At 35.9% G+C, this 27940-nt stretch overlaps 1 protein-coding gene across 1 annotated transcript; it reads left to right on the top strand.

Annotated features, from left to right (window-relative positions):
* Positions 1-3590: 3590 nt before the first annotated feature.
* On the top strand, positions 3591-16233 carry LOC128315981 (olfactory receptor 4K13-like). Its single transcript, XM_053224223.1, has 3 exons — positions 3591-4170; positions 8095-8225; positions 14341-16233. The coding sequence occupies exon 3, from the start codon at positions 14348-14350 to the stop codon at positions 15302-15304; it is 957 nt and encodes a 318-aa protein (XP_053080198.1). The 5' UTR covers positions 3591-4170; positions 8095-8225; positions 14341-14347; the 3' UTR covers positions 15305-16233.
* Positions 16234-27940: the final 11707 nt, after the last annotated feature.

The following is a 27940-nucleotide window of genomic DNA, read 5'->3' as shown; positions in this document are numbered from 1 at the left end:
AATGACAACAGAGAAAACTTTTTATGGCATTGCACACTTATAGAAATTGACATGTTTTACTATCAACAACAGTTAAGCAGAGGACTATAAAACCACTATCAGGTCTGGAATGTTCCAAAATGAAAACTTACTTGAAGAGTATTAAAAAAGGTCAATCACAAACACATAGCTACCTTTTACTGTATATTACACTTATGCCTGGCATTATTATAAGCATAACTGGGTCTATCAAAACAGAAGATATAAAGATATAAAGCTGGGGAACTGCAGTCTCCCCATTTCCTTAGTCCCCCCTCTGGTTCTAAGAAATGTTTCCTGTGGAGTATCTCCTTGGCTCTCTTTCATATCCAATTGAAAAATATATCTATCCAATATATTATCCATATGTTCATGCCTCTTTCCATGCCTATTTAAAGTAACATTGAATTTCTGTTTCTGTGTTTAATGAGACCACTGTTCCATATGTGATATGAAATGTGATATAGCCAGATAATCCAATGTTCCTTTGGTCCCTTTTGTAGATTAGTAAAAGCAAAGTGCCTTTCTTGATCAGAGGAACTGTTCCACATGAAATACACTGATAGACTCTCCAATATTATAAACCTTTAATTGTATTTTCGCTGGCTGCTTCTGTAAGATTGGTAAGAAACCATGCATCACAGCCATTAACTCAGGAAATCAGTGGGTGAGCCATAATGAACTGATGGAGCCAACTGCTCTGTCCCAGAGAACCCTGAGGTGGCTGGACAGATTGAAAGAATAGGTCCTGGCTGGGTTTGCCAACATTATTGCTAAACAAACTTGGATAAACTCATTGCAAGAGAAAACAATAACTCAAGAGATAAGAGTTTAGAAAAGAGGGAAAATTTTAGTTCCAGGTGCCTATATCTGTGTGAACTGGTAGGCTCAAGCCTTAACAACTGAGCTCTCTGCTTGCAAGGTGGACACCTAGAATTTTTTAGGACAGGTTTAGGGGGTTACATGCAGGAGAGAAGGCAGGGAGCATGTGATCACAGATGAGGTCAGTATATGTTTAGCCCCTGATCATGAGCAAGGAAGGGGATATGGGGGGATGTCTTCTAGGCATTCCATTGCTATCAGGGCTTTTCTGATAAAGGGACTGGAATGTTTCATTCATTGTCAATGTTCTAATAAAGTGCGATATAACTGTTGGGGTCTATAGTTGAGCAAGAAGTCTCACTAACAAAAGGATAACCAAATCCTAGAGCTGAGTAGGTGTCAGTTCTACTGAATCCCTGTTTTTAGACCACTGGGGCTTCTGGAAGGAGTCCAGTATGATTTATTTGCTGGTTTTGTGCAGACCCTTGACTTCAGAGAAATCTGCCTAAAATCATCAGTAGGTGGTTTCTTCCTATGGATGCTGAGTTAAGCCCAGTGTTCACACTAATGGCTTCCATGGGTATGAGAGAAGTATGCCCACCTTTTCTCTGTTTGGATATTTCCATGTCATTTTATTTCATTATCCTCAGTAGCTAGTTCAGGAATCCCTAAACCATTTGACATAAACCTCAACATTCCAATCTCCTGCCTCAGCACCAGGACTTTTTTGGGTGGTTTCTGTATGATTTGTCTTAATCTTCCTCTAAGTTCCCATAAATGTTTACATGACTGAATGCTGGAAGTGAGAGTAGTTTTATTTTCCAATTACCTAGAGCCAGTATACTTGCCCCTATAGCAAGACCCCTGGCTTAAGAGACTATCAACATCTAAAGGTGTCATTGGCCCATGAACCTAATTCCTCCTGCAATGCTAAGTAAGGGTACTTGACAGCATCCACCATACAGATTTCCTCTTCCTCAGTTTTACTGTCTTCAGGACTTAAAGTGGTTGATTTACAAACAATAACATGGCCTTCATTTTGCAAACTACATCAATAAGCAAGGAGCATGTTTTAATTTGACCAAGAGGGAATAAAATGGTTTAAACCTGGGCCGTCCAAGTTATTAGCCACTACACATACATGGTTATTTTAGCTAACTACTTTGTTTTTCTTTCCTTCTTTCCTTCCTTCCTTCCTTCCTTCCCTCCTTCCTTCCTTCCTTCCTTCTTCTTTCTTTCATTCGGTTGTTCTGTCTTTCCAGCCCTTTCTCTCTTTCATGGTTCTAGAGTTTATATTATACAACTTTAAATTATCACATTCTAGTATCTTCAAATAATTTTATTCCATTTCACATATAACATACTGAACTTCTCTACTGCTTCTCCCCTTTGTACTATATTATCATGTCATCATTTTATTTGTACATATTATAAATGCAATAAATTGTCATTACAGCTTTATTTAATATTTCTGATGGCCATGAAATATGTAATCGTTATTTGCTTGAAAATGTCTTTATTTCACCCTTAATTTTGGTATAGAATTCTAGTTTGAGAGGGTTTTTTCTTTTCATATTTTAAAGATACTTTGCATAGTTTCTGAAAAGAGTCTAGAGTTATCAATTTTTTGTTCTTTTGTATAAAATGTATCTTTTTTCTCTGACAGATTTTAATATTTTATAAATTGCTCATTTTCAGCAATTATTGTATGTCTTGAAGTGATTTTCTTTTTTGTTTTTCCTGAGGCATTCAAACCTAATTTTGTTCTGTGAATTTATACTTTTTATTCGAGTTCTTTAAACATTATTTCTTCAAATTTTTTTCCTGTCATCCCTAAATCCAATACCACATGTGTTAAATCATTTGACATTTTTCATAGGTCACTGAGGCTCTGTTAATTTTTTCCACAAATGTTTTAGCTTCTGCTTTAGCTTAAATTGTTTCTATTTTATTTTGTTTTTAACTTAAAATTTTTTTTTTCTTTAATGTTTACTTATTTTTGAGAGAGAGAGGCAGTGAGAGAGACAGAATGTGAGCAGGGGAGGGGCAGAGAGAGAGGGTGACACAGAATCCAAAGCAGGCTCCAGGCTCTGAGCTGAGCTCCAGGCTCCAGCACAGAGCTCATCATGGAACTCGAATTCAGAAATGGCGAGATCATGACCCAGGCTGAAGTCAGACACTTAACCAACTAAACCACCCAGGTACCCCTTTTCTTTTTAACTTTTTAAAAACTATTTATTTATCTTGAAAGTGGGGGGAGGGACAGAATGAGAGGGAGACAAGAGAATCCCAAGCAATCTCAATGCTGTCAGCTCAGAACTCCACGTAGGGCTCAGTCTCAGGAACAGCAAATTCATGACCTGAGCCGATATCAAGAGTTGGACGTTTAACTGACTGAGCCACCCAGGTGCTCCAAACTGTATCTATTTTCTATCCAGGGATTTTTGTTGTTGATGTTCCTTTGTCCTTCGAATGGATTTTTTTGGTTTCTATATTGTATTTTGTAGCCCTAAAACTTCCATTTGATTTTTTTTAATATTTCTATTTTTTTTCTCATGTTTATGTCATCCTGTAAATTCCCTGATTATTTAAAAAATGCCTATTTTAGGGTTATATATAGGGACGGAGATCCAACATGGCAAAGTAGAGGAAACTGAAGTTCTCTCGTCCCTCAAACACAGCAGAGTTGAGGCCAAAGGACTTTGAATTCCAAGAATCCAGGCTATGACGTGACAGAGACATCTTCAGGGGCCCACAGGGACAAACTGGCAGGCCATAGGTGTGTGAATGCAAACTGGGAGAGATAAAACGGGCAGTGTAGACACGGATAGGAAGGATCCCCTTGTGCAGAGAGCCAAAGGGAAGAGAAAGAGAGATTGTGGAAGTATTTATATGGACAAGAGAAAAACCACAGACCGAGAGGGAGAAAGATCCAATCTCGAACTGCAGGGCTTTCTCTGGAGTGGGGCCGGCTGCCCTGTTTGCGCACCTGGGGAGGAGGGGAGCCAGCCCAGGGCTCAGTAACTAGTCCAGAGACACAGTCTGCAGAGGGAGAAAGCAATCCTCTGCCTGGAGTGCTGTGGGAAGAAGTTATATAACCGGCCAAAGGAGTGGCACTTCCCCAAAACCGGGCGAAGGGAGTAGGAACGTTAAAGACATCAGGGTTTAAGTCCCAACTGAGTCCCAGGGAGGCGCAGGAGTCAGCGGAGAGGGACAAACTGCCTCGTTCAGGCCCACTGCACTGTGAGGACAGCCTGAACAGAATGGTTTGGGACAGCCGGTCCTTGGAGGAGAGACTGGGGTGTCACTTTTCTCCCTATCACCAACAAGGTATGGATGGCTTCAGGGAAGGAACAGCGGGCCCACAGTGGAGGCGGGACCAGCCTACACCAAACACACCCCTCCTTGCCTGGTAACTGTGTATCTACTGGAGTAGGATTGACGCCAATGAAACAGACAGTCTCTCCTCGAGAACAGTGCTGCCGTTGGTTCCAGGGAGCCCAGCGGTTTTGGATTTTCTGATTTAACTCTTGGACAATTCTTATTATATATATGTATACATACATATATATATATGTATATATATGTACATATATATACATATATTTATAAATATATACATATATTTATATATATATACATATATATGTGTGTGTGTATATATATATAATTTTTTTCCTTTCCTCCTTATTTCTTCACTCCTCTGGTCTGGTTATTCTGGTTGTTGGTTTGTTTAACCAGACATATTTAATCTATTCTCTTTATACCTGTTCTGTATCTCCTTCTGTATTTTCCTCTCGCTCTCTCTCTCTCTCTCTCTGGATTAAGCTGTATAGTTTCTCTTCCTGGTCAATTTTCTTTTCTTTTTCCTCACCTGGGTCACTTCTCTCTTTGTATGGGATAAGTCCTCTTCCATCAACACCACCTCCACCCTGTTGTTTGGTTGTTGCTGGTGTTTTGGGTTTTTGTTTTGTTTTGATTTTGTTTTTGTTTTTTCTTTGTTTTTTTGTTTTCTTTTCCAGGGTTACTTCAACAAACAAATCAAGGCACACCTGGTGTAGGGCCTGAAACATCATTACAAGTAGGAAGATAAAGCAACCAGACTCACAACAACAGACAGCTAGTAACACACTCTAACAAACACCTACTGAAAGGCCAGGCCCTAGACAATGTATGACCCCTCTTTAATACAGTAGTGCTCACAGGTGCAGGACACATAACAAGTTTTTAAAACACATAAGGGACAGAAAACTAGCCAAAATGATGAAATGGAAGAACTCTTCTCAAAAGAAATTCCAGGAAGAAATGACAGCTAAAGAATTGATCAAGACAGATATAAACAATATAACTGAACAAAAATTTAGAATAATAGTCATAAGATTAATAGCTGGGCTTGAAAAAAGCATAGAAGACAACAGAGTATATTGCTGCAGAGATCAAGGAACTAAAAAATAGTCATGATGAATTTAAAAATGCTGTAAATGAGGTGCAAAATAAACTAGAGGCAGTGACAACAATGATTTGAAGAGGCAGAGGGGAGAATAAGTGAAATAGAAGATAAAATTAGGGGAAAAAAGGAAGCTGAGAGGGATAAAAAAATTCTAGAACACGAGGGGAGAATTAGAGAACTAAGTGATTCAATGAAATGTAATAATACCCATATCATAGGAGTTCCAGAAGAAGAAGACAGAGAGAAAGGGGCAGAAGGTGTGCTTGAACAAATCATAACTGAGAACTTTCCCAATTTGGGGAAGGAAATAGATTTTGAAATCCAGGAGGCACAGAGAACTCCCTTCAGATTTAATAGGAATCGATCTTCTGCAGGACATATAATAGTGAAACTTGAAAAATACGAAGATAAAGAGAGAACTCTGAAAGTAGCTAGGGACAAACAGTTCTTAACCTACAAGGGTAGACACATAAGGGTAGTAGCAGACCTATCTACTGAAACTTGTCAGGCCAGAAGGAAGTGGCAGGAAATATTCAATGTGGTGATTAGGAAAAATATGCAGCCAAGAATCCTTTAACCAGCAAGGCTGTCATTTATAATAGGAGAGAGGAAAGTTTTCCCAGACAAACAAAAACTGTAGAAGTTCATCACCACAAAACCAGCCTTACAAGAGATCCTAAGGGGGAATTCTGTGAGTGGAATGTTATATGGCAAAGAACAAAAAGAACCAGAGACATCACTACAAGCATGAAACCTGCACATAACACAATAACTCTAAATCTATATCCTTATATTTGCATTTATTATTGATCTAATGGGATATATCAGTGGTTCACAACCAAGGGACATTTGGTAACATCGGGGGACCTTTTTGGGTGTCAGGGCTACTACTGGATGTAATGGATAGAGGCTATGAATGTAGCTACATATCATACAATGCTTAAGGCAATCTCCCACAAAAGAGAGTTATCAAGCCTAAAATGTCAATTGTGCCAAAACAATACCATACATTGTGAATATTACATTATTGTGTTTTTCATATATTTTGAAAATAAGAGACTTGTTAGAAATACATATTTGAAATGTCTTCTCTAGTATATGAACCTTTTAATTTTCTTTCTTCTTTTTTTAGTTTTTCTTTAAATTCCAGTTAGGTAATAACAGTGTAATATTAGTTTCAGGTGTAAAGTGATTCAACACTTCCATATATAACATTTGGTGTCCATCACAACAAATGTGCTCCTTAATCCCTATTGCCTATTTCACCCATCCCCCCCCCCATCCACCTCCACTCTGGTAACCACCAGTTTGTTCCCTGTAGTTAAAAGGTTTTCTTGGTGGGGCGCCTGGGTGGCTCAGTCAGTTAAGCATCCGACTTCAGCTTAGGTCATGATCTCATGGTTTGTGAGTTTGAGCCCTGCATTGTGCTCTGTGCTGACACCTCAGAGCTTGGAGCCTGCTTCAGATTCTGTGTCTCCCTCTCTCTCTCCCCTCCCCTGCTCATGCTCTGTCTCTCTCTGTCTCAATAATAAATAAAACGTTAAAAGGTTTTCTTGGTTTTCCTCTCTCTCCTGGCAAGTACTCATAAGCATTGGACACTAGGAGGTAAACTGATACTTCACAACAGGAAATATTCAAAAAATTAATAACCATATGAAAAAATGTTCTACATTATGAACAACCAGGGAAATATAAGTTAAGCCACAGTGAGGATTATAATTTACCTAACAAAATTGCTAAAATTAAAAAGTCTTGACAATACCATAGTCTGGTAAGGATGTAGAACAACTAGACCTCTTCACATTGCCTGTGGAAGTGTAAATAGGTACAACCACATTGGAGTCCTCTGGTAGTTTCTAAAAGACATGCCTACTCTATTACCCAGTAATTCCACTCCAAGGTATGTATCCAAGAGAAATGAGTGGTTATGTCCATAAGAAATATACAAGAATGACTATAGCAGCATTGGAAATAATACATAAGCCCCATTAATAAGTGTTATTTTCCTAAGTGTCTAAGCTACAAATGTATGAAGTAATCAATGAATCAAGTAATCAATTCAGAGATGACAACAATAAAGTATTTTGGGACACTATTGACCAAGCTGTTTACTGAAATATTAGCATGATTAGGCAAAATAGTTGGTTGCATAGGCCATTAGTTGACTTCATAAACACAGGCAGTCCAATGTGAGAAAGAAGAAATTAGTCAGCTGTTGTTTAACAAGGAAGAGATCAAGTAAACAATAGCAAATTGCTTTCATTTTAACCAGGAAGTATTCTGGCACAATGAAGTACCAATAGAGCTCACAAATCCAAGAGGAACTAATTATAGAGAAAAATTAAAAAGGTATCAGAGAGATGTGACTCTGAGGAATCAGCTATTTCTAATTAAATTGGTACTCTTCACCTTTATTCAGATGATAGGATTAAAGAAAGCTTTATGTGGCCATCAAAGTTTTATGAAGAGTTTTACATAATAAAGTGAAATATAATACAATGAATTTTATCTCTTATGTTTCTAAATTCTTCTTACTTTGGACTTTCAAAAAAATCAAACATTACATTTTAAAGAGACACACAGTTTGTATATCTGTGTCTATTCATGGGAACATGGTTATATCACTCAGTTGGTAATGGTTCTTTCTGTCTCTTTTTTATGGGGAAAATCTACACACTAAAGAGAGATACTGAATAATCTAGCTTGCCAAGTGATGGCATTTAGTTCCCGAGGGAATTCATTTATAAGATGCAAGGTTTTCCCAGGGTCATTAATTGACATATTCCTCATTTGGTCTTCTGCAGTTTCAAAATAAAAGGGAGTTCTCCTTCATTAAAACGGGGACATAAAAAAAGGACATGGAAGGAAGTGGGGGCAAGTGAAAACCTCCAGAGCCTCAGTGACTTTCAGTCACAACTCCCAAAGCAATAAAAAGGTATGTATAAGAAATGTTAAAGATATCTCTACGTATGCATTTTATTAAATAAAGTTATTTATTTAAAAAATTTTGCAATTTCAAATGGAGAACATGTTTAATAAGAGTATTTGTGATCAATCGAGAAATATAGAAAAATATAATCAGGTATATAATTATAGCACCCAATGCAAAGCCCTGAAACACTTTGATGCGTATGACCTCAAGCTATATTTTACTGAAATTACACTCCCTTTTTCACATATTCAACCATTATATATATATTTTCTTAAACATTTCGTATTTGACCTTGGCTTATTTTTATATAGGGTTCTTGAAATTTTCTGTATTGACTTACAAGAATTTGATATTAATGAAATAGAAACATTTGCCTGTTTTTCTCCAGTTCAGCTTTTGCATCTTAGAATTTTGCTTATGTTTTTTTAAGTATGAGAGAGCTTATTCATTTCACTTAACTAACTTCTGTGGTTTCTATTGTTCATGATCCCAAGCCAATAATATAAAATACAACAAAGCATATAATTCACTTCTACATTTCTCTATATCCTTTATTGCTTGAACTATTATTTAAGTATTTAAAATATTTGGATTTATTTTTATTTAAGACATTTTATTGAATTCATTTTTATGTAGCTCACCAGCCTACTTATTCCCAAGTTATTCCACCTTATCCTAAACAGCATATTTTTAATATATGATTCTTTTACTAAAGTCTCAGGTTTTTCACATCCTTTTATTTATTCTATCTATTCTTAAGAAGGTAAAGTATCATTTCATTACTTTAGCTTTATAACATATTTAAATGTCAATAGATGTGTCTCCCTCATTGTTCTTCTTTTCAAGAATTTTCCTAGGAATTCTTAGAGGACACATTAGAAGGGCTGGTGGGAAAAGACTGCAGAAGACATCTTCCCATCTTTTCTTGGTAAAGTTGCTTTGTCAAAAGCGGATATGTGATTTAGAACGTGTTTGCAACCATGGCTGTCTGTAATAGATTGCCGAATCCACAAAATCAACCTTAGTGCTGCTGCACCTCTGAATATTTTAGGTAGTAGATGATAAAGCAGCATAGCCTGTCACCATCACAAGCAGCAAGTTATTTACACATTTTTTAAGTTCCTTTAGAGCTATATTAATATAAATGATTTTCTGATTTGAAGTCCTTAGCTAAATACCAACTATATTTTAGGGAGCATTTATCCAGGGCTATAATCTAATTCAACTTTATTTTATTTTATAGAACTTGCCTTATAAAAATGAGAATCTGCATTAAGTCTATAAGCTAATATACTGGAAGTAAGCAAGCACTTTTGATATTTTAATGCATCCATGTTTCTCTGAGATTTGTATGAAATTTGTATATAGGTGCATAATGTTCCACAACGTGCTACAATAATCTATTCAAAATATAATGACATTTTAAATTTTAATAATATATCTAATACATTTTTCCATAAGACCACATATAGATTTCCATTTTTTTAAGTTTATTATTTATTTTTGAGACAGAGAGCATGCAAGCAGGGGAAGTGGCAGAGACAGAAGGAGACAGAGAATCTCAAGCAGACTCCACACCTGCAGTGAGGAGCCTGATGTAGGGCTCGAACTCACAAACCATGTGATTGTGACCTAAGTCTAAATCAAGAGTTGGACATTTAACCGACTGAAGCACCTAGATTTCTATTTTAAGTCATGCCATTAATGATGGGTTTTGGAGGAGCTGTCCAATTTTAGGTTATTAAAGATAATAGGATAATGAACACTCAGCCATTTTTCTGTAGAAACTTAACACTAAAAATCACAGAAGTGAAGGTTCTTTTTAAAAATGTGGCAAAACTTGGGGCGCCTGGGTGGCTCAGTTGGTTGGGCGTCCAACTTTGGCTCAGATCATGATCTCATAGTCCGTGAGTTTGAGCCCCACATCGGGCTCTGGGCTGACATGACAGCTCAGAGCCTGGATCTTGCTTCAGATTCTGCGTCTCCTTCTGTCTGCCCCTCCCCTGCTTATACTCTGTGTCTCGCATTGTCTCAAAAATAAATAAATATTTTAAAAAATTTTTTAAAGAATAAAAATGTGACAAAACTCAAATAAAAAATTTAGTACCAAATTTCTCCAAAAGAATATCATGCCAAAATACAAGAAATGGTATAAAGGAATTCTTAAACTCCCATTCTTTTGTTACTTTTACTTGCATTTCTTTAATTATCAATAAGGTCGAACACTTTTGTGTTTAAGGATATTTACAGTTCTACTTCTATGAATTGCCAATCCAGATGATTTCTCCACTTTTCCACTCTTTCTTTAACCTTTTCTTATTAATCAGGGCTAACAGCTCTTTGCCACATTTGTTGAAAATATATTCTCATCTCTTATTGTGTGTTCACTTTTTTTATTTTCACTCTCGGAAAGTCAGCTCTGATTCTAGTTTTTGCATCCTATCTAAAATGTTTTATCAGCTCCATGATGTTAAAATATTTACCTGTGTTTGCTTTTCATTTCATAGAAGTTATATTTTTAGGGAAATAAATCTTTAACATCTCTGAAATTTATTTTCAAATGAAAAATCAGTCTGGGAATCTGATCTCCAATCCCAGATTGCAAATTCGTTGCCTCATTAGCATTTGCTGAATATTTTCCTTACTTATCCCAAAATCTATTTCTGTTATATATTACAGTTACATATGAGTTTATATGTAGGTCTGAACAAGCCTTTCTGTTGTATTTTGCTTTTTCTTCCTGTGTTGGGTTCTCATTCTTTGAAATGCTGTAACTCTATAATATTGCACAGTAAGTAGTGCATGAAGGCAAACACCACAATCTCACATGGCAGAGTCACATGTTAAAAATGCAAGATTTCATAGGAAAACTTAATAAGTAAAAATCTGACAAGTTTCCTCCTTCTTTCATTTAATGGAGAAGTGGACAGAGGCTGGGTCACTGTTGCATACAGCCTTGTAATGGGGCCTAGGAAGGTGATCTCACCTGCTCCCTCCTCTGTGTTTTATTCAGGCAAACCTGAGAACAAACTCAGGAGAAAAGATTAAAATGTCAAACCTCAGAAGGTAAGCAATACGAATTTTGAAGTTAGCTTTTCAGGAGAATATTATAAAGCCAACTGCTGGCATTTATTGATAGTGTGGAATTCTGACATCAGGAAGAGCTTCTTTTTCTAAAGAAGGGCCATCAGCACCAGTTAACTTCTTACAGTACAACCCTCCTGGCTTACCATTGAATAATTCTGTTTACCTCTCCAGAAATGTCTTTTACTATATTGTTTGTTGCTGTCATCATCAAGTAGAGCTTTTCTACTATTTTCAGTTTCATTGGCTTAATTTTAGGTTTTTGAGCCAACATCAAACTCTATTATATAGCTGAAAGTAGTTCCTGACATATGATAGTATAAATCATCTAGCTATGTTCTTCAAAATTGCCTTGGCTTGGGGCACCTGGGTGTCTGTCAGTTAAGTGTCTGACTTCAGCTCAGATCATGATCTCACCGTCTGTGAGTTCAAGCCCCGCATCAGGCTCTGTGCTGACAGCTCAGAGCCTGGAGCCTGCTTCGGAATCTGTGTTTCCCTCTCTCTCTTACCCTCCCCCATTCATACTCTGTCTCTCTCTGTCTCAAAAGTAAATAAACATTAAAATTTTTTTTTTAAATTGCCTTGGCTCATCTTGGCCTTTTGTATTTCAATATACATTTCAGAATAAACTTGTGGATTTCCAAAACTCACCTTGGATTGACATAGGGACTATGTTGAATATACACATGAATTTAAAGATAATTGGCATAGGGGCACGTGGGTGGCTCAGTTGGTTAAGCATCTGACTCTGATGTCTGCTCAGGTCATGATCTCATGGTTTGTGAGTTCGAGCCCCACGTCTGCTCTGTGCTGGCAGTGTGGAGCCTGCTTGGGATTCTTTCTGCCTCTCTCTCTGCCCCTCCCTTGCTTGCACTCTCTCTCTCTCTCTCTCTCTCTCTCTCTCTCTCTCTCTCTCGCTCTCAAAATAAATAAATATTAAAATTTTTTTAAATTAAGAATCGGCATATTTACAATTCATGAACCTAATATATCTTTTTATTAATGGGTATTTTGTTGTCAACTAAAATTATGTTGTCTACCTATCTCTTCCATATTGTTAATTAGAGTTTTCTAATACTGACCCATTTTTTAATTCCAACAAAAAATAGTAGTTGGAATGAGAGTTAACAAAATACCAAGATTTGTAGGGAAGTGTCTGTGTAAATTTGTACAACCCTCTGTTGAGAATTTGACATTATTAGATTAGTTGAAAATGACCTAGTAATTCTACTTCTAGTTATTTAATCTAGAAAAAGTCTTTCACATGTAAATAAACATATAGATATACATTAATTGCACCATTTTTAAAAACTTAAGTGTAGTTGACACACAATATTACTTTAGTTTCAGGTGTGCAACATAGTGATTCCACAAATCTATACGTTATGCTAAGCTCACCTCAAGTGTAGCTACCATCTGTCACCATACAACCTTATTACAATCCCATTGACTATATTCCCTGTGCTGACCTTTTATTACCCTTGACTTATTCACTACATGACTGGGATCCTGTGCCTCCCACTCCCTTTCACCCATTTTGGTCATCCTCCCACTCCCTTCCCTCTGGCAACCATCAGCATGTTCTTTTATATGTGGAATCTAAAAACAAAACAAATGAAGAAACAAAAAGTAGAATCAGACCTATAAATACAAACTGAGAACAAACTGATGGTTGTACCATTTAATAATAGTAATTCCTCAGTAAAAATAAAATTTTTATTCACAAAATGTTGTTATGATAGGATATCATTTTTTCATTTTTTAAGCCACACACAAAATTATAAAATACAAATATTTGTTAATTCTGAATAATAGTATGAATATCTTAATTATGTTTTTCTTATACTATCCAAATTCTTAAAACATTTCAAAATATTTAAAATATCAAAATATTTAAAACTAATTGTGTCTTTTTCTATGAATGAGGTCTCAGTCAGATATAAACTCTTTTGTGGGTTTTTTTTCCCCACTTTTTTTCATTTTTTTCAGATGTCACATTTTTCTCAAGCCTCAAAAAAATTGTTCTGTTACTACTATCTTTTTGTAGATACCTATCATATATCTGCCTCAATACCTTGCTTCAAAAATTATGGCTGGCATTATTCATGTTTACATGGATGTCATCTAGAACCACATAGATGTATTCCCTACAGATCCCCTTTTGCTTATCAGAGCTCTACAATTATACCTTCCATATATAAATGATATGGGTGTTATACTAAATCTGTTAGGACATTTAGCCACTTGACAGAGAAAATAAATTAAGTGAGGCAGTGCGAAGCCAGCAGCAAGCATCCATTTGTGCCATATCTGAGCACTGTACCTTCCAATCTACTCAATTCATAGGCCCAGAGGTAAAGTCAGAGTGCTTTGGAGAAGACCCACATATCTGAGCCTTTCTTCCACCTTACAGAAAAAAGAAGGTGAGAAGCCATCTCCATGTGGCCAACCATAGACTCAAATGTCTAAAACTCCTAGGGTTTATACTACTGCTGCTCATCTGACTTTCAGCAACAGCTTGCGAACTGACTCTTAGATTCTCAATGATCTATATTCCATCTACTTAATTTCATTGTTTTTAGTCCTGTCTCTCAGTTAGAAAACAGCTGGACTTTCCTTCACTGATATGCCCCTTACTATTATGCATTGTGGAAATAGATTTTGAGATGGAAGCGTCCTCTTCTTTTCCTATGGAGACCAACAAATCTATACCAAATATTCTAAAAAGGAGGCAAAGAATCTCTAAATTCTCTCACCAACTCAGATACTCACTTTTCTTAAGATCAGTGCAGATATGAGTTACGTATTGCTGGCTTCAATTTTCTTCAAACATCTTGGTTTATGGCAGAAACTCCTTGTAACCATTGCTAAGAAATTATATTTATTCTTTTTAAAAAATTTGGATTCAGTGTTGTTCAACACTTGATTTTTTTTGCACATTTCAGTAGATGATGGGAAGCAAAGTTAAGTGAATATGTATTACATCTCTCAATTTTAACTCATAGACTTTAATTCCCTTTGTTTTTGCTTTTAGGTACCATATGCCAACAACCAAACAAATGGAGACACAAAATCATTCCATGGTGTCTGAGTTTATTTTGCTGGGCCTCATAGACTTTCATGAGTTACAGCTTTGTTTATTTTTGTTTTTTTCCATTATCTATGTAGTCACTGTGTTAGGTAACCTCATGATTATCTTTGTAGTAAAACTGGACCCTCAATTACACTCTCCCATGTACTTCCTGCTGGCCAACCTCTCCTTTATTGATATGTCCCTGGCCTCCTTTGCTACTCCTAAAATGATCTGTAACCTAATTAGTGAATATAAGGCTATCTCCTATAAAGGCTGCATGGCCCAGATGTTCTTCCTTCACCTTTTAGGTGGAAGTGAGATGATGTTGCTTGTAGCCATGGCAATTGATAGATTCATTGCTATTTGCAAACCTCTCCATTACAAAAATATCATGAACCATCATGTTTGCATTGGACTTGCACTTTTTTCCTGGACCACTGGTTTTGTACACACTATGAGCCAAATGGTGTTCACAGTGACTTTACCATTCTGTGGTCCCAATGTTGTGGATAGTTTTTTTTGTGATCTGCCTCGGGTCATCAGACTTGCCTGCACTGACACTTACATCCTGGAGCTATTGGTCATTGCATTCAGTGGACTACTCGCTTTGTTCTGTTTCACCTTTCTGTTCATCTCCTATAGCATCATTCTAATTACTGTCCAGCGTCGCTCCTCCACCAGGTCTTCCAAGGCTTTGTCCACTCTCTCAGCCCACATTACAGTGGTGGTGCTGTTCTTTGGACCTTGCATCTTTATCTACATATGGCCATTCAGCAAGATCTCCATAGATAAGATCCTTTCTGTGTTTTACACCATTTTTACTCCCCTTTTAAATCCAATCATCTACACATTCAGGAATAAAGACATGAGAAAAGCAATAAGAAAAATAAAGAAGAAGCATGTGAGTCCCAGATCAACCTTTTAACTGAAACATTACAATCATGAAAGACATCATGGTCATTGTTGCCACCACCATCATCCAAAGACACTGAGGTATACGATTTTGTATGAAATATAAGCCACATCTTGAGAACTGGCAATCCTTCCCTACACAACATATATATGCAATAAAACATCCTGAATTATGTATCCAAACACAAACCTTTCCAATATAATCCATTCATGTATGTTGTAATTTTCAGGTTTTTGAAAACTAAATGAGATTCAAAATAACTATTTATTGAGTTTTAACCACAGATGAGGCACTTAGCATGTATTTTCTCTTCACTTCACAATGATGAAAATAGGGCATATTATTATTCTCAGTGGAAAACTCAGCATTATAAAATTTAATGATTGCCACAGAAATTCCAAGTACTAGAACAAAAATCAGATCCAAACTCTAACTTCAAAATCTATGCTTTTATAATAGATTTTTATCTAAATTTTCATAACTTTCATAAATGTATTTCTTGTCCCCTCCTTCACATGTTCTCAATAAATAACTACAACAAGGGCAAAAAAAAATTTCCCATTGATCTGAAAATAAAAAGTCACCAGCCATTTCAGTGCCTCATACCTCTGATTTAATAGAAAAGCATATTAAGTTATCTGAAAACAGTGATCCCAATAATCAAGATGTTAATCAACACTAAGATTAATATTCCTCAAAAGGGTAGGGAAGATAACATATGAGACTCAAGTGATTCTCTGTGGTGTCTCATAATATTTTCATTTCAAGTAATAAAAGTAAATGAAAATGTTTTCCACATTGACTGCATCAATTTACATTCCCATCAACAGTGCACAAAGATAACATTCTATGGTGACAGTGACTACACTTATCCTGATGAACATTGAGTACTGTATAAAACTGCTGAATCAATTTATTGTACACATGAAACTAATATAATATTGCACATTATTATATTTAAAGTAAATGCGTATATTTTAAGTAAAATAAATGAGAATGACATAACCCAGTAAAACTTTAAATTTGATACACTCCACCAAGTTAAGTATCATCATCATCAGACTTATTAGATGAAGAGAAAAGAAGAAAGCAATTGGCAGTAAAAGAAGACAGCCGTGGATGACTGAGTCTCATGACCCATTAGTAATAAAATGATGATTGTAGAAATTAAGAATATTTTCCTCCTGAATTATGTATTAGGGTAACTGTGTGTTTATAAAGAAATTTCAAATTCCTTTTTTTCCTTTATTTTTCCTCACCAAGAAGATGCTGGTGATTAACTTTACCATTTAGTCTCTAGGCTATGGAATATTCCTATGGGATTATGACTAAACTAGGGGAAATCCCAAACAACACTGAGATGGATATAGGAAGCTATGAGAACTTCTAGCTTGCCATTTGGAGTAAAAGGGGAGAATGTCTTAATTTGTATGCAGGACAAATGAATCTTTCAGCTGAAGCAATTATTTTCTATTGGAAATTTAAATACAGGTGGAGTGGTGTGCATGGAGTCTAAGCAACAAAATGGGAAGATGATTCAGAATATTTCTCTGGTGACTCTCTGCCCCATATTAGCTTTTCTATAGTCCTCTCTCTTTAGTACATAGCCACAAGCCTGAAAATTACTTTTCCTGAACTCCCTTGCAAACTTATTTCTATCAGGTTCTATCAGTGGAAGACACTAACATGATGTTGGAAGGCAAGAAAAAGGCAGAAGCTTTACATTCTTCTGCTTTGGGCTCTGGCAGCAGCAATATCAGGCAACCATGGACTCCAGGAATACTTTGTGGGGCTCAGCAGCATCAGTAAGGTTGAAGGGTCCAAGACCCCTAAAGCTTCACCAAGTGCAAGTGCATATTCTTACTCAGTAATGGGATAGAGGTTCCAACATCAGTAATGGCAGCACCCTCCCAGCAGCGTTTAGGGATTCTGGGTAATGTCTCTTCCTCTTTTGCTCATCCAGCTTTCAAGGTGGTAGTTGTTGTTTACACTTACCCACAGTAATATCATTTTCTCCTTTCTGCTCCTCATTTCTGAGCTGTGAAATTTTCATTTTCAACTTTCTGCTGAGCTGTTCCCTGGGTATCTCAAAAACATCTCAAGCCTAAAATGTAAACACCAAATTAATTACCTACCTTCCCAAAGCTGCTATTTTTCCTGCACTCCCTATGTGAAGTAATAAGATCACGTTCAGCTTAATGATTCAATCTAGAAGCAAATATTTACATCCTATTACATATAATTTGGTGCACTTAATGGTGTCACACATTCTTCTGAGGTTCTGTTGACTTTTCCACATTTTCTTTTTTACTATCTGTTCTTGAGATTGCATAATTGCTATAGATATATCTTCAACTTCACTGCTTCTTTCTTTGACTGCTCCTATCTATGGGTCATCTCTCTAGTGATTTCTGCATTTGACTTATTGTACTCTGCAACTCCAGAATCCCCATTAAAAAAAAATTCTATATCTTTTTTGATACCCTCTACTTGATGAGATATTGTCATACCTTCCGCTACTTCTTTAGACATGCTTTCCTTTAGTTCTCAGAATGTATTTATAATAGCTACTTTAAATTTTTTTTTCTGAGAGATGCAACATCTGGGTCCCTGCAAAAGCATTTTTCTATTGATCTTTTATTTCATATATGGGGCATGATTGTGTTTTTCTTCACATGTCTCATCAGTTTTGCTTAAAATTGGACATTTTTTAATAATGTATCTTAGCAACTCTGGTTGCTGATCCCTCTCGTCTCCAATGTTGATGTTCTTGAAATTGTTCGATTGGTTGGGTGTCTAGTTCCTTGGCTGAAGGAACCCTGAAGTTTATTGCCCCTGCAGTGTGTTGCCTCTGATGATCCTGCTCAGGTTTTGTCCTTGTTTTTAACCTTGCAGCTTGGTTACCTTTGGGACATCATAAGCTACTTATTGGTCTGGTTTTGCCTAAGTCTCCTAGGCCAGGTAGAATGTTATCCTTTGCTAGTAGTCATGAGTGTGGCTTAGAGGCTGCTCTCACAGTTCAAAGAGATTATATTTTGCCCCACATTTAGTCAGGGACTAATAGCTGAATGCTCCCTCTCCAGTGTTTCCTGAGAGGTGCACAGACTTGGGCACTCACACCATCTTCCAGATTAACAGGAATTTGTGTGACTTTTTTAAAAGCTTGGCTTCCTAGGAGTTGCCCTTGGTATGGTGTTGCTTATTTTTCAGACAATATTGGGTTAGAGGTTGTGCTCAACCTTCTTGTTTCACTGAAGCTTCCACCCTTTGTTAATAGATCTGTGTGTGGCTTACAGAATGTTTTCATTTCTGCTCCATACCTTTGTCTGAGTTCTCCTAAGTGGATGCAGCCATTGCATGTACACAGCCTCCTTTATCCCCATGGGTTGGTTGTGATCCCAGTAGAGTTTCTCTTGTGTCTCTCACTTTGCTTCTATCCTTTAAACTTCTGTGTGCCATACAATGTGATTTGTTGATATCTGTATAGTGATGCTATGAGGGCCTTCTTAATTGCTCTTCACCAAGAGCTCCATTGTTTCTGACATTGAATTTTAAATGGAACTCTCCAAGCTCCATTCCACATAAAGCCATGCCTCCTCAGGTAGAGTTATGGAGCTCTTCATATTTATAGTATGCCTGTCCTTCTGTGCAGAATCTGAGTACCACTGCATAGGAGTTGAGGTCAGAGGTGGCAGCCTATTTCTCCCAGTGACATCCCTGCTGTATGAGTGGGCACTAGGGGAGCAAAGGTCCTGTTCATCTCAACTTGCCCCTTCTGCCATGAACTTCCACTCGAACTAAGTTGGAGGATAGGGATGCTGAGGGGGATCCCTAGTGTTCTTAGCCTGCCCTGTCTGGAGTAGAGTTGTGGTTGTTGTTGGTTATTAGTACTAGTAGTAGTAGTAGTAGTAGTAATTACTATGATAAGAACACTTGACATGAGAAGCACCCTCGTGACACATTTTTAAGTGCATGATGTAGTATTGTTACCCAGAGGTATACTGTTACACAGAAGATCTCCTGAAATAATTAATCTTACACAACTGAAACTAAATACCCATTGAACAGCAATTCCCCATTTACTTCCTGTCCAAACTCTAGCAACCACCATTCTCTGTTTCATTGAGTTTGACTGCTTTGAATACCTTATGTAAGTGGAACCTCTGCCCTGTAAGTAGGTGTGGAATGGGGAAAGATAGCCTCTTCATTTCCTTGGTGCTCATCTAGAATAGAATTTCTTCAACATTTAAGTCCATACCCTTCCAAGGTAAAACCTGAGACCACAACCCTAGACTGGAAGCTGTGCAGAAAGGAAGAATTCCTATCTTCCTGACCATACGTTCCTAGAGCAGAGTATCCACAGTAGAGTAGAAAAGGGTTTCTAGAATATGGAGCTGGGGGGGGCGGCAGGGAAAGGAGACATGGGATACGGTGTGGCTTAAATGCTAGACTCACTGTTCTTAAAATTTAGTAGATTTTCTTAAATGATCATTTCTCTATTTTCTCTATGCCCTAGGACAATTTCTGGAGACTCCACATTATTTATTGTTCTCTGTAAGTTTCACTAGCAAAGTGTTTGTTTTCTTGCAGAGAGAGTCTACCAGCTTCTCTCCTTTTGTTAGAGAGAGAGTCCAACATTTTGCCAGTCCAAAAGTCCCTACCTCATTTGATTCTTATGTAGAAAATCTACAGACAATGTTATGGAACACACTACTTATCCTGTTCAATCTGTCATCAATCATGTACACTCTGTTACCAAAGTTTCATAATTCTACCTGACAACTTAATCAATACTTCTCCATCACCCTCCAAGGCCTTAGGTCAAACTTTCATCATTTTATACCTATAATATTAAAATAACACACTAATGGCCTCACAGTGCTACTATCATCACTCTGTGAAAACTCACTTCTCTTCAGTCTCTATTTTACCATTTTAGTAGATCCTCGTGAACTACAGAATATATTCAAAACTACTTTGATTGATTTTAAGGCCCTTAAAAGTTCTTATGCTAACCCAACTTTCTGTCCTCATCAAAAATTCTCCCCTCTTCATGACCCAAGCTATCATATACTTCAAACATACTTGCTATTTTCTGTTCATGTCAGAATATGTCAGAATAGTCTATGCTTCCATATCTCCCTACATATGATTATCTCTGCTAGATTGTTCTTGCTTCTTTGTGCAGCCAGTCAATACCTATCATTAAAGGCATAGTTGCCTCTTTGGGGATAGGTACCTCTTTTAGGAGAAATTTGCAAATTCCATAAAACAATGTGTGATTTATTGCATGCATATCATCACACTTAGCAATGGATTATTTGGGATCAGTATTGAATAATAAGATTCTGCGATCCTTGAGGACAGACAGGTTTCTGACATATAGTATGGACCCAGGAAAGTTGGAGACTTGCTGAATTCAATATCTATTTCAAGGCCTCATTTTAGTCACCTGAGAACTAGTTGCATACACAGAGTTTCCTTATTTCTTAGAGCAATAATCTATACTATAAATATTTATGCTTCTAAATAACAAATTTGAAGTTAGAATACCTATATTTTGTCCCCAGAATTTTCTTTAGAAGGAATCAAATGACACTATATTCAACACTAGAGAGTTGAAGGATATAAGAGAACAAAAAGCAAATTCACTCAATAAATCAACCAAAAGTAAGAAATTAAATTAAGGGTAGAAGTGAATGCTAAATACAAACTCTGCCAACAAGGAATATACAGTAAAGTAATAGAAATGAGAATATCAAACATTTGAGGACAGGGAAAGAATATGTCAAAAATCATAGAATTTTACCCTGGCCAATAACGTTGGGTGAGTATTTAATCAAGGAGTAAAGAATTATTAGCGTAGAAAATACAGGACCTAGAGAAGTATTAATTGGGTCAGAATACATTGTTGAACCAAAAGAGAAGAGTTAATTAAGCAGTCATTAAAAGTTGTTTAAACCCATTGTCCCAAAGGAGAGTGAATACATGTTAAGCTGGCTGTAACCAATTGATCAAGTATAGGGCAAAAAATGTGAACATCTACTTCTGTTTCTTTTAATTGGAAAAGATAACTAAGCTTTACCAGTATTTAATATTAAGATTTTTTTGGTAATCTAAATTAATCTGTATAATACCTGGTTACATTACATAAAATATTTAAAGTTATCTGAAAACATGTGAGTTAACCAAAAGAAGAGATTTAGAGCAGTTATTTGCTTTGAACACCTTGCTATGTATTATAGCTTAGGTGTGCCAAAATAGAAGAAAGGGACACTTAAAGTTTATGTTATTTATTTTAACTTAATTTTTTCTCCAAAACTTTATAAGGAGCTTAAATGGATTTATGCTAATTAGCCTTGCATTGAAGATAATTCTAATTTTAAAAATCACATAAATGGTGATACAATAATAGAGTTGACAATTTTACCCATAATATAAACTTTTGCCAACTAAATCACAAAGTAAGAGAACAACAAGCTATCAGAACTGATAATAAACTGGCTAGAAACATATAAATTATTAAGAAACATTATTTTGTAATACAGATTTACTTCCATTATAATAAACAATGAATTTAACAATGTATACTGTACCTTGATACATTAGCTAGTGATCACAATTAGCAAAAGACATATATAGATATATAAATCAATACATAAAACAAAATAAAACTCTATAATTTTTGCAGTATTATTACTTGCAGGATAATAAATAATTATTTTAAATTTCTCATTAAAGGCAATAAAAAGTGTTGTGGATATTTCTTACTAATAACAAAAGAACCAAAAACTCATTTCTGCCAGTATGAGCAGTATGACAATAAATAAAATGCATTCTTTATCAGTAAACAGTATCAAAAAGTGCATAGAAACTACTTTTAATGATTTGGAAACCTAATGATCTGTAATAGAATCAGTTATGTCCTACAGAAAGGAGTTTTGCTTTACACAAAAGTATCAGTGATTTTAAAAATTGTATATAAAAAACTCTCATGACTTTTAGTATGAATCCCATACTAAAAGCGATGTCTATGACAGAAATCTACATTAAGCCATGGGTTAAGTGGTGAATTTGACTGTAATTAAATGGACTATGACATAAGTGACATGGATATCAGTCAATTTGAAAGTCATTAATGACATCTTTTTTGGCAAGTAATTGAAACAATCTTTGAAGACTGCGGTGCAAAGTACACCAAGATCATCTATTATTATTAATTTTGTAAAAGAAATACCTTGTATAACAAGAATTTACTACAATATTTTATAGTAAAGGGACAATGTTATGAAACTATTTTGTGCCGTATAGTTGTTGAAAATCTCATAGCAAATTACCTAAATACAAAAAGTAATTGAAATTTTAGTGAGCATAAAAAAAGTTATACTATCAATGTATAATGCCAATCGTTTTTTAATTTAAATTCAAGTTAGTTAACATACAGTGTAGTCTTGGCTTCAGGAGTAGAACCCAGTGATTCATCTCTCACATATAAACCACCCTCCTTAATGCCCATCACCACTTTAGCATAACTATTTTAAAATTTCTACTTTCTGAATATATTAATATTGTACATATTATATGCTGTCAATAGTAAATTATAACATACAGAAATCTATTTTCATGTTGGGGATGTTATGCTCAGAAAAGTCTAGAGATTATTCATCTGAAAAATTACCCAAAGATGTTAGGAGGGTAGGAGGATAGACTGGAGTAGTATGAGGGAAAGCAAGTGTCCACTAATTCAAAGATGTCTACAATTCCTATAGCACAGCTAATCAACCAATACTCTCATGTCAATTGTAATCAAGCCAAAGCTCAGAGAGAACGACAGCATGTGGCAGGGCTGGAAATTAAGTGTAAACATCTCTCCTGGTCATGCTAGGGCAGCAGCCTCAGTGTCCTAACAATTCCCACTTGAAATTTGGAATCCCAGAGCTCCAACAAATCTGCCTCCAAGGTGATTCACATTTTTATAAAAGAACTAGAAGATAATATATACATTCATAATATGGAGCATCACAGAGCGTGAAAAGCAGATTTTTAATTTTGAATAACCCCTTGAACACATTTTTCTTCATATTGTGCCTTTAGAGCAGGTAAGTGGAAATGTCATAGAGAGCTAATTCAATAGAGGGTTAATATACTGAAGATGGTATTTTAATTTTGTGTTGGCTGGAAGGAAAAGGCTGTGGCTTCTGAGACATCAAATGCTCTCTCACTGAGAGATTGTATTACTACTTCACAACAACCTATGACCAAGAGTTTCCATACAAATGTATAAAATATATGCTCTCAAAATGATACTAAAGAGTAAAACCTGGCAGTAGGTGTTCAGTGATTACCAATTTTGAGTGAAATTAAGAAAAGTAAATTGTGAGCACCCAGATAACTCATACTATCTTTGAAAACAAGGCAATTGCTGGAAACTCAATTTTTTCATAGAAAAGGGGATATTTTTATTTTCATCATTTTAGGTACTGACAGACATGTAATAAGCACATTCTACTGAGAGCTGGAGAAGGAGCTGCCAAAGGAGAATTAATGACCAGAACTAATAGGTAAAAAATTTCTGAATAAAACTGACCATCAGCTTTATCTCATACAAATGAGATCTTAGGAAAAAGAAGTCCTTCTAAGATGTTCATACGCAAGCAAATGAAGGAAAATGTGAATAATTTAGGAAACTCATAGGAGTATTCTAAATAGTAGGAAAATATCAAGAAAACCACTTAACAAAAAGAGAATAGTGACTTTCCAAATATATAAGGCAGTCAAAAATATAAATTCAAATAGGGGACATTAAGAAATTTCAAAATTAAGGCATATCAGATCGGCAGTTATGTCATCGACTGCTCCATAGTGAACTATATTTGAATACAAGCAGCTGGATAGAACCAGAAAACTATTGAGAATCACTAATCTAATATAGTAAAGATACTTTTACTTAAGAATAAAAGCAAAAAATGTATAATAGTTTGAGTTTTATTGACCATAACTCATATAATATATTTACTTGTTTTAAATACACATTTCAACAATTATTGTTGTTTTCACATAGCTATGCAACCATCACCACAATCTTATTTTAGATCATTTCATCACCACAGAAAGAAAATTCATACCTGCTTACATGCACTCTCAGCTCAAGATGACCACTTTGTAGTAATGTACTTTCTGTCTCTATATATTTATGTTTACCAAACATTTCATATAATAAAATCATACGTGTGGCCTTTTGTGTCTTGCTTCTTTTACTTAGCATGTTTTTGAGGTCCTTCAGTACTTTATCATAAGTATACATAATTTTTGAAAACATACAATTAGTCAAGATTGAAAATTTTATTTTTTCTTAAAGTGCCCATAATGAAAGAAGGAAATATTTACATAAATCAATTATTTTTATATTAAGTAATATGTATTGTATACACATGAGCAAGAGCAGAAATGCTCATATCCAAATACTTAATAAAACAAGTCTTGGGTTGCTTCTTTCCTTTTGTTTAAATTTGTTTGTTTATTTATTTATTTATTTATTTATTTATTTATTTTATTTAAAAAAAATTTTTTTTCAAACGTTTATTTATTTTTGGGACAGAGAGAGACAGAGCATGAACGGGGGAGGGGCAGAGAGAGAGGGAGACACAGAATCGGAAACAGGCTCCAGGCTCTGAGCCATCAGCCCAGAGCCGACGCGGGGCTCGAACTCACGGACCGCAAGATCGTGACCAGGCTGAAGTCGGACGCTTAACCGACTGCGCCACCCAGGCGCCCCAATTTGTTTATTTATTTTGAGAGAGAGTGAGTGGGGGAGGGACAGAGAGAGAGAGAGAATCCCAAGCAGACCCTGCACTGTCAGCACAGAGCCCAAACATGGGGCTCAAACCCACAAACCCTGAGATCATGACCTGAGCTTAAACTAAGAGTTGGATGCTTAACCAACTGAGCCACCCAGGGGCCTCTTGACTTGTTCCTTCCTTAATGGGTTTTTATATGGAAAATTCTCAGGATTGCAATCTTGGATTTACATGACTGATTCAGATTTAGCACACGCCATCTCTGTGCTCATGCTGTGCCTGGCCAGGAGCTTACACATACACCATGTCACCCATTCCACATCGCTTTAGGGTGGTCCTGAATCAAACACTTGAGAAATTTACTTAATTATGTGGATCTAGATTTTTATTTACTAAATAAGGTGTAGGGAATAAGTGATTACAAAGTTCCCTCCCAGCTCTGATATATAATTATTCTACCATCAATTTCCTCAAAAGCACCTCATAAATTGAGGAAAAGTTAACTATAATAAAATGTACAATTGCTTATTGAAGAGGAAGAAAATTTTCTTCACTAATAGAATCTCTGTCTAAACTACATAATTTATTTCTTTTCATTTATGTTGCCTTTATACACTTTTTTTTTCTTTTTCTAGTCTTCAATTCTTAACTTTATTTAAGTAACTTTGCTTTTCAGGAAATTCTAAAATAAATTCTCTTGTAAAAATGGGATCACTGGTTCAAAATACCTCTATCCTTTTCCCTTCAGTGGTTAAACCTACACAAAGCTATGAAACTGATGCCACAATTAAGAAGAAGAATTTCTGTTGGAAGATTGTAATTTCCCCTGGAGAGTCTCATTGGCTAGAAGTCTATACAAGTATCTGCAACAAAATGCAAAGTTCTGAACATAAGTGAAATGGGACTTGGCTCTTTATTTGACTTAAAAGGTAACTAGGCAAATAATACAGGGATACACAGGAAGACTATACTATAAATTGAAGAGAGATAGATGACAGAATATAATGGCCTCCTAGCAGCAGTCTGGGGTGATAACTGAAGAATGGTCAAGGAAAGGAATTCCAAGTCAAGTTCAGGAACTGGCTGAATGGAATCAGGGGAAGTGGACTATGTCAGATCTAAAGGCATAGGTTATGGAATCTTGCATTGGGCTCAGATTCTCTCCAGATAGGCTTTCTTTGAGATATAGAATATCAAACTTCAGTGAGACAGTATTTACTAAGATTTAGTGTATGATGAAAAAGAAAGAGAAGAAAAACTACAAAATATAGGGAAGAGTAGTAATCTCAATATATGATTTAAGAAAAAACTCTTGTTCTCTCTTGAAGACAGACAGTCACACTGAGTCTAACAGTAAGATCATCTGCACAGTAAGAGTGCTGAATGGACAAGCTATCTGAAGAACTGAAAGATATTATGTGCTACGGTATGAGGGGTAGAGGGGGTTCCCCAGAGTGGTGAAGCTAGGATGAGAAAGACAGTCTCCTGCAGAACATAGAGAATAAGAATCAATGGACAAAAGGGGAGTAAACTCATGAAAAACATTTTTAAATGATCCTTAGGCAACATTCAGCTTTTCAGTTATAGAGCAAACCCACATTTTGAGGCTGCAATTACTTTTCTTGTCTTAGAACTTACATACTTCTTTATGTTAATAATTCATATTTTTATTATTATTATTATTACTGAGAATGACATTAAATAGCCAATAAACACCATAACAAGTCAAGAGGGAAGTTGTGGAAGGAAGAAAAGGCCTTATAGTTTCACAACTTTAATGGCACTTCTTTCCGGCTTTTTGTTTTTTGTGGGTTTCTTGTTGTTGTTCTTTCAAGTTTTTATTTAAATTCTAATTAGTTAACATTTAGTGTAATATTGGTTTCAGTAGTAGTATTTAGTGATCACTTACATATAACACCCAGTGCTCATCACAACAAGTACCCTCTTTAATGCTCATCACCCATTTAGACCATCTCCACCCACCTCCCTCCATCAACCTTCAGTTTCTTCTCTATTGTTAAGAGTCTCTTATGGTTTGCCTCCTCTCTCTTTCTCCTTTTTCCTCTTTTCCATATGTTCATCTATTTTGTGTCTTAAATTCAACATAGGAGTGAAATCATATGGTATTTGTCATTCTCTGACTTACTTTGCTTAGCATAATACACTCTAGCTCCATAAGAAGAGGTATATTTATGTTAAGTACAGAACTAAAGAAATAGTTTTTAAAACTTGCTTGGGAAAGGAAGAAGATGAATAAGAGAAACAGATGCTGGGAAAGCTAACAACATAAATGAATGCCAGCTTTCCCTCTCAAATAAAATAAAAGGGCAAAATAAAGCTGTAATTTAGGATTTATTTGTATTAATTGCATTACACTTAAGAGTATTAATTTCATATCCAAGTTTTTCTGTTGTCAGTGTACCATGGGGCATGAAATTCCATGTAGCAAAGGTATTCATCCCCAGTTGTAACTGGCATATTCATTTCATCTGATAATCATCAAAACCAGTCATTTCTACAAAGTGCATATAACTATTAAAATTACTGTCATAAAGGTCTCCAAAGTAAAATTCCTGCTCACTCACCTGATAATCATGTAACACAGCCCTTCAAAGAGAGCATGGTGCATGGCTGTCCTCTGGGTGCTTGTCCAGACCCATTGTCATCGTTCAGCATCCACTCTGTGTCCTGGAGGTTGACCAACAAGAACATCATTTTCATCTTTATTTTCCCTAATTTGTATTCATTGTCCAGTTCTTAAAAATATATAAGGTAGGAAATAAATTGAGGGAATTAAGGTTGGATAATGGTGATAGGATATTTTGACAAGGGTCTGAGTAGAAAAGAAAAC

Source organism: Acinonyx jubatus, chromosome B3 (genome assembly GCF_027475565.1).
Source record: "Acinonyx jubatus isolate Ajub_Pintada_27869175 chromosome B3, VMU_Ajub_asm_v1.0, whole genome shotgun sequence".
Classification (NCBI taxonomy): Eukaryota; Metazoa; Chordata; class Mammalia; order Carnivora; family Felidae; genus Acinonyx; species Acinonyx jubatus.
This window is presented reverse-complemented; position numbering and strand designations above follow the sequence as displayed.

Excerpts from the sequence above, each read along its gene's own strand:
- LOC128315981 (XM_053224223.1), top strand. The coding sequence starts at position 14,348 with ATGCCAACAACCAAACAAATGGAGACACAAAATCATTCCATGGTGTCT.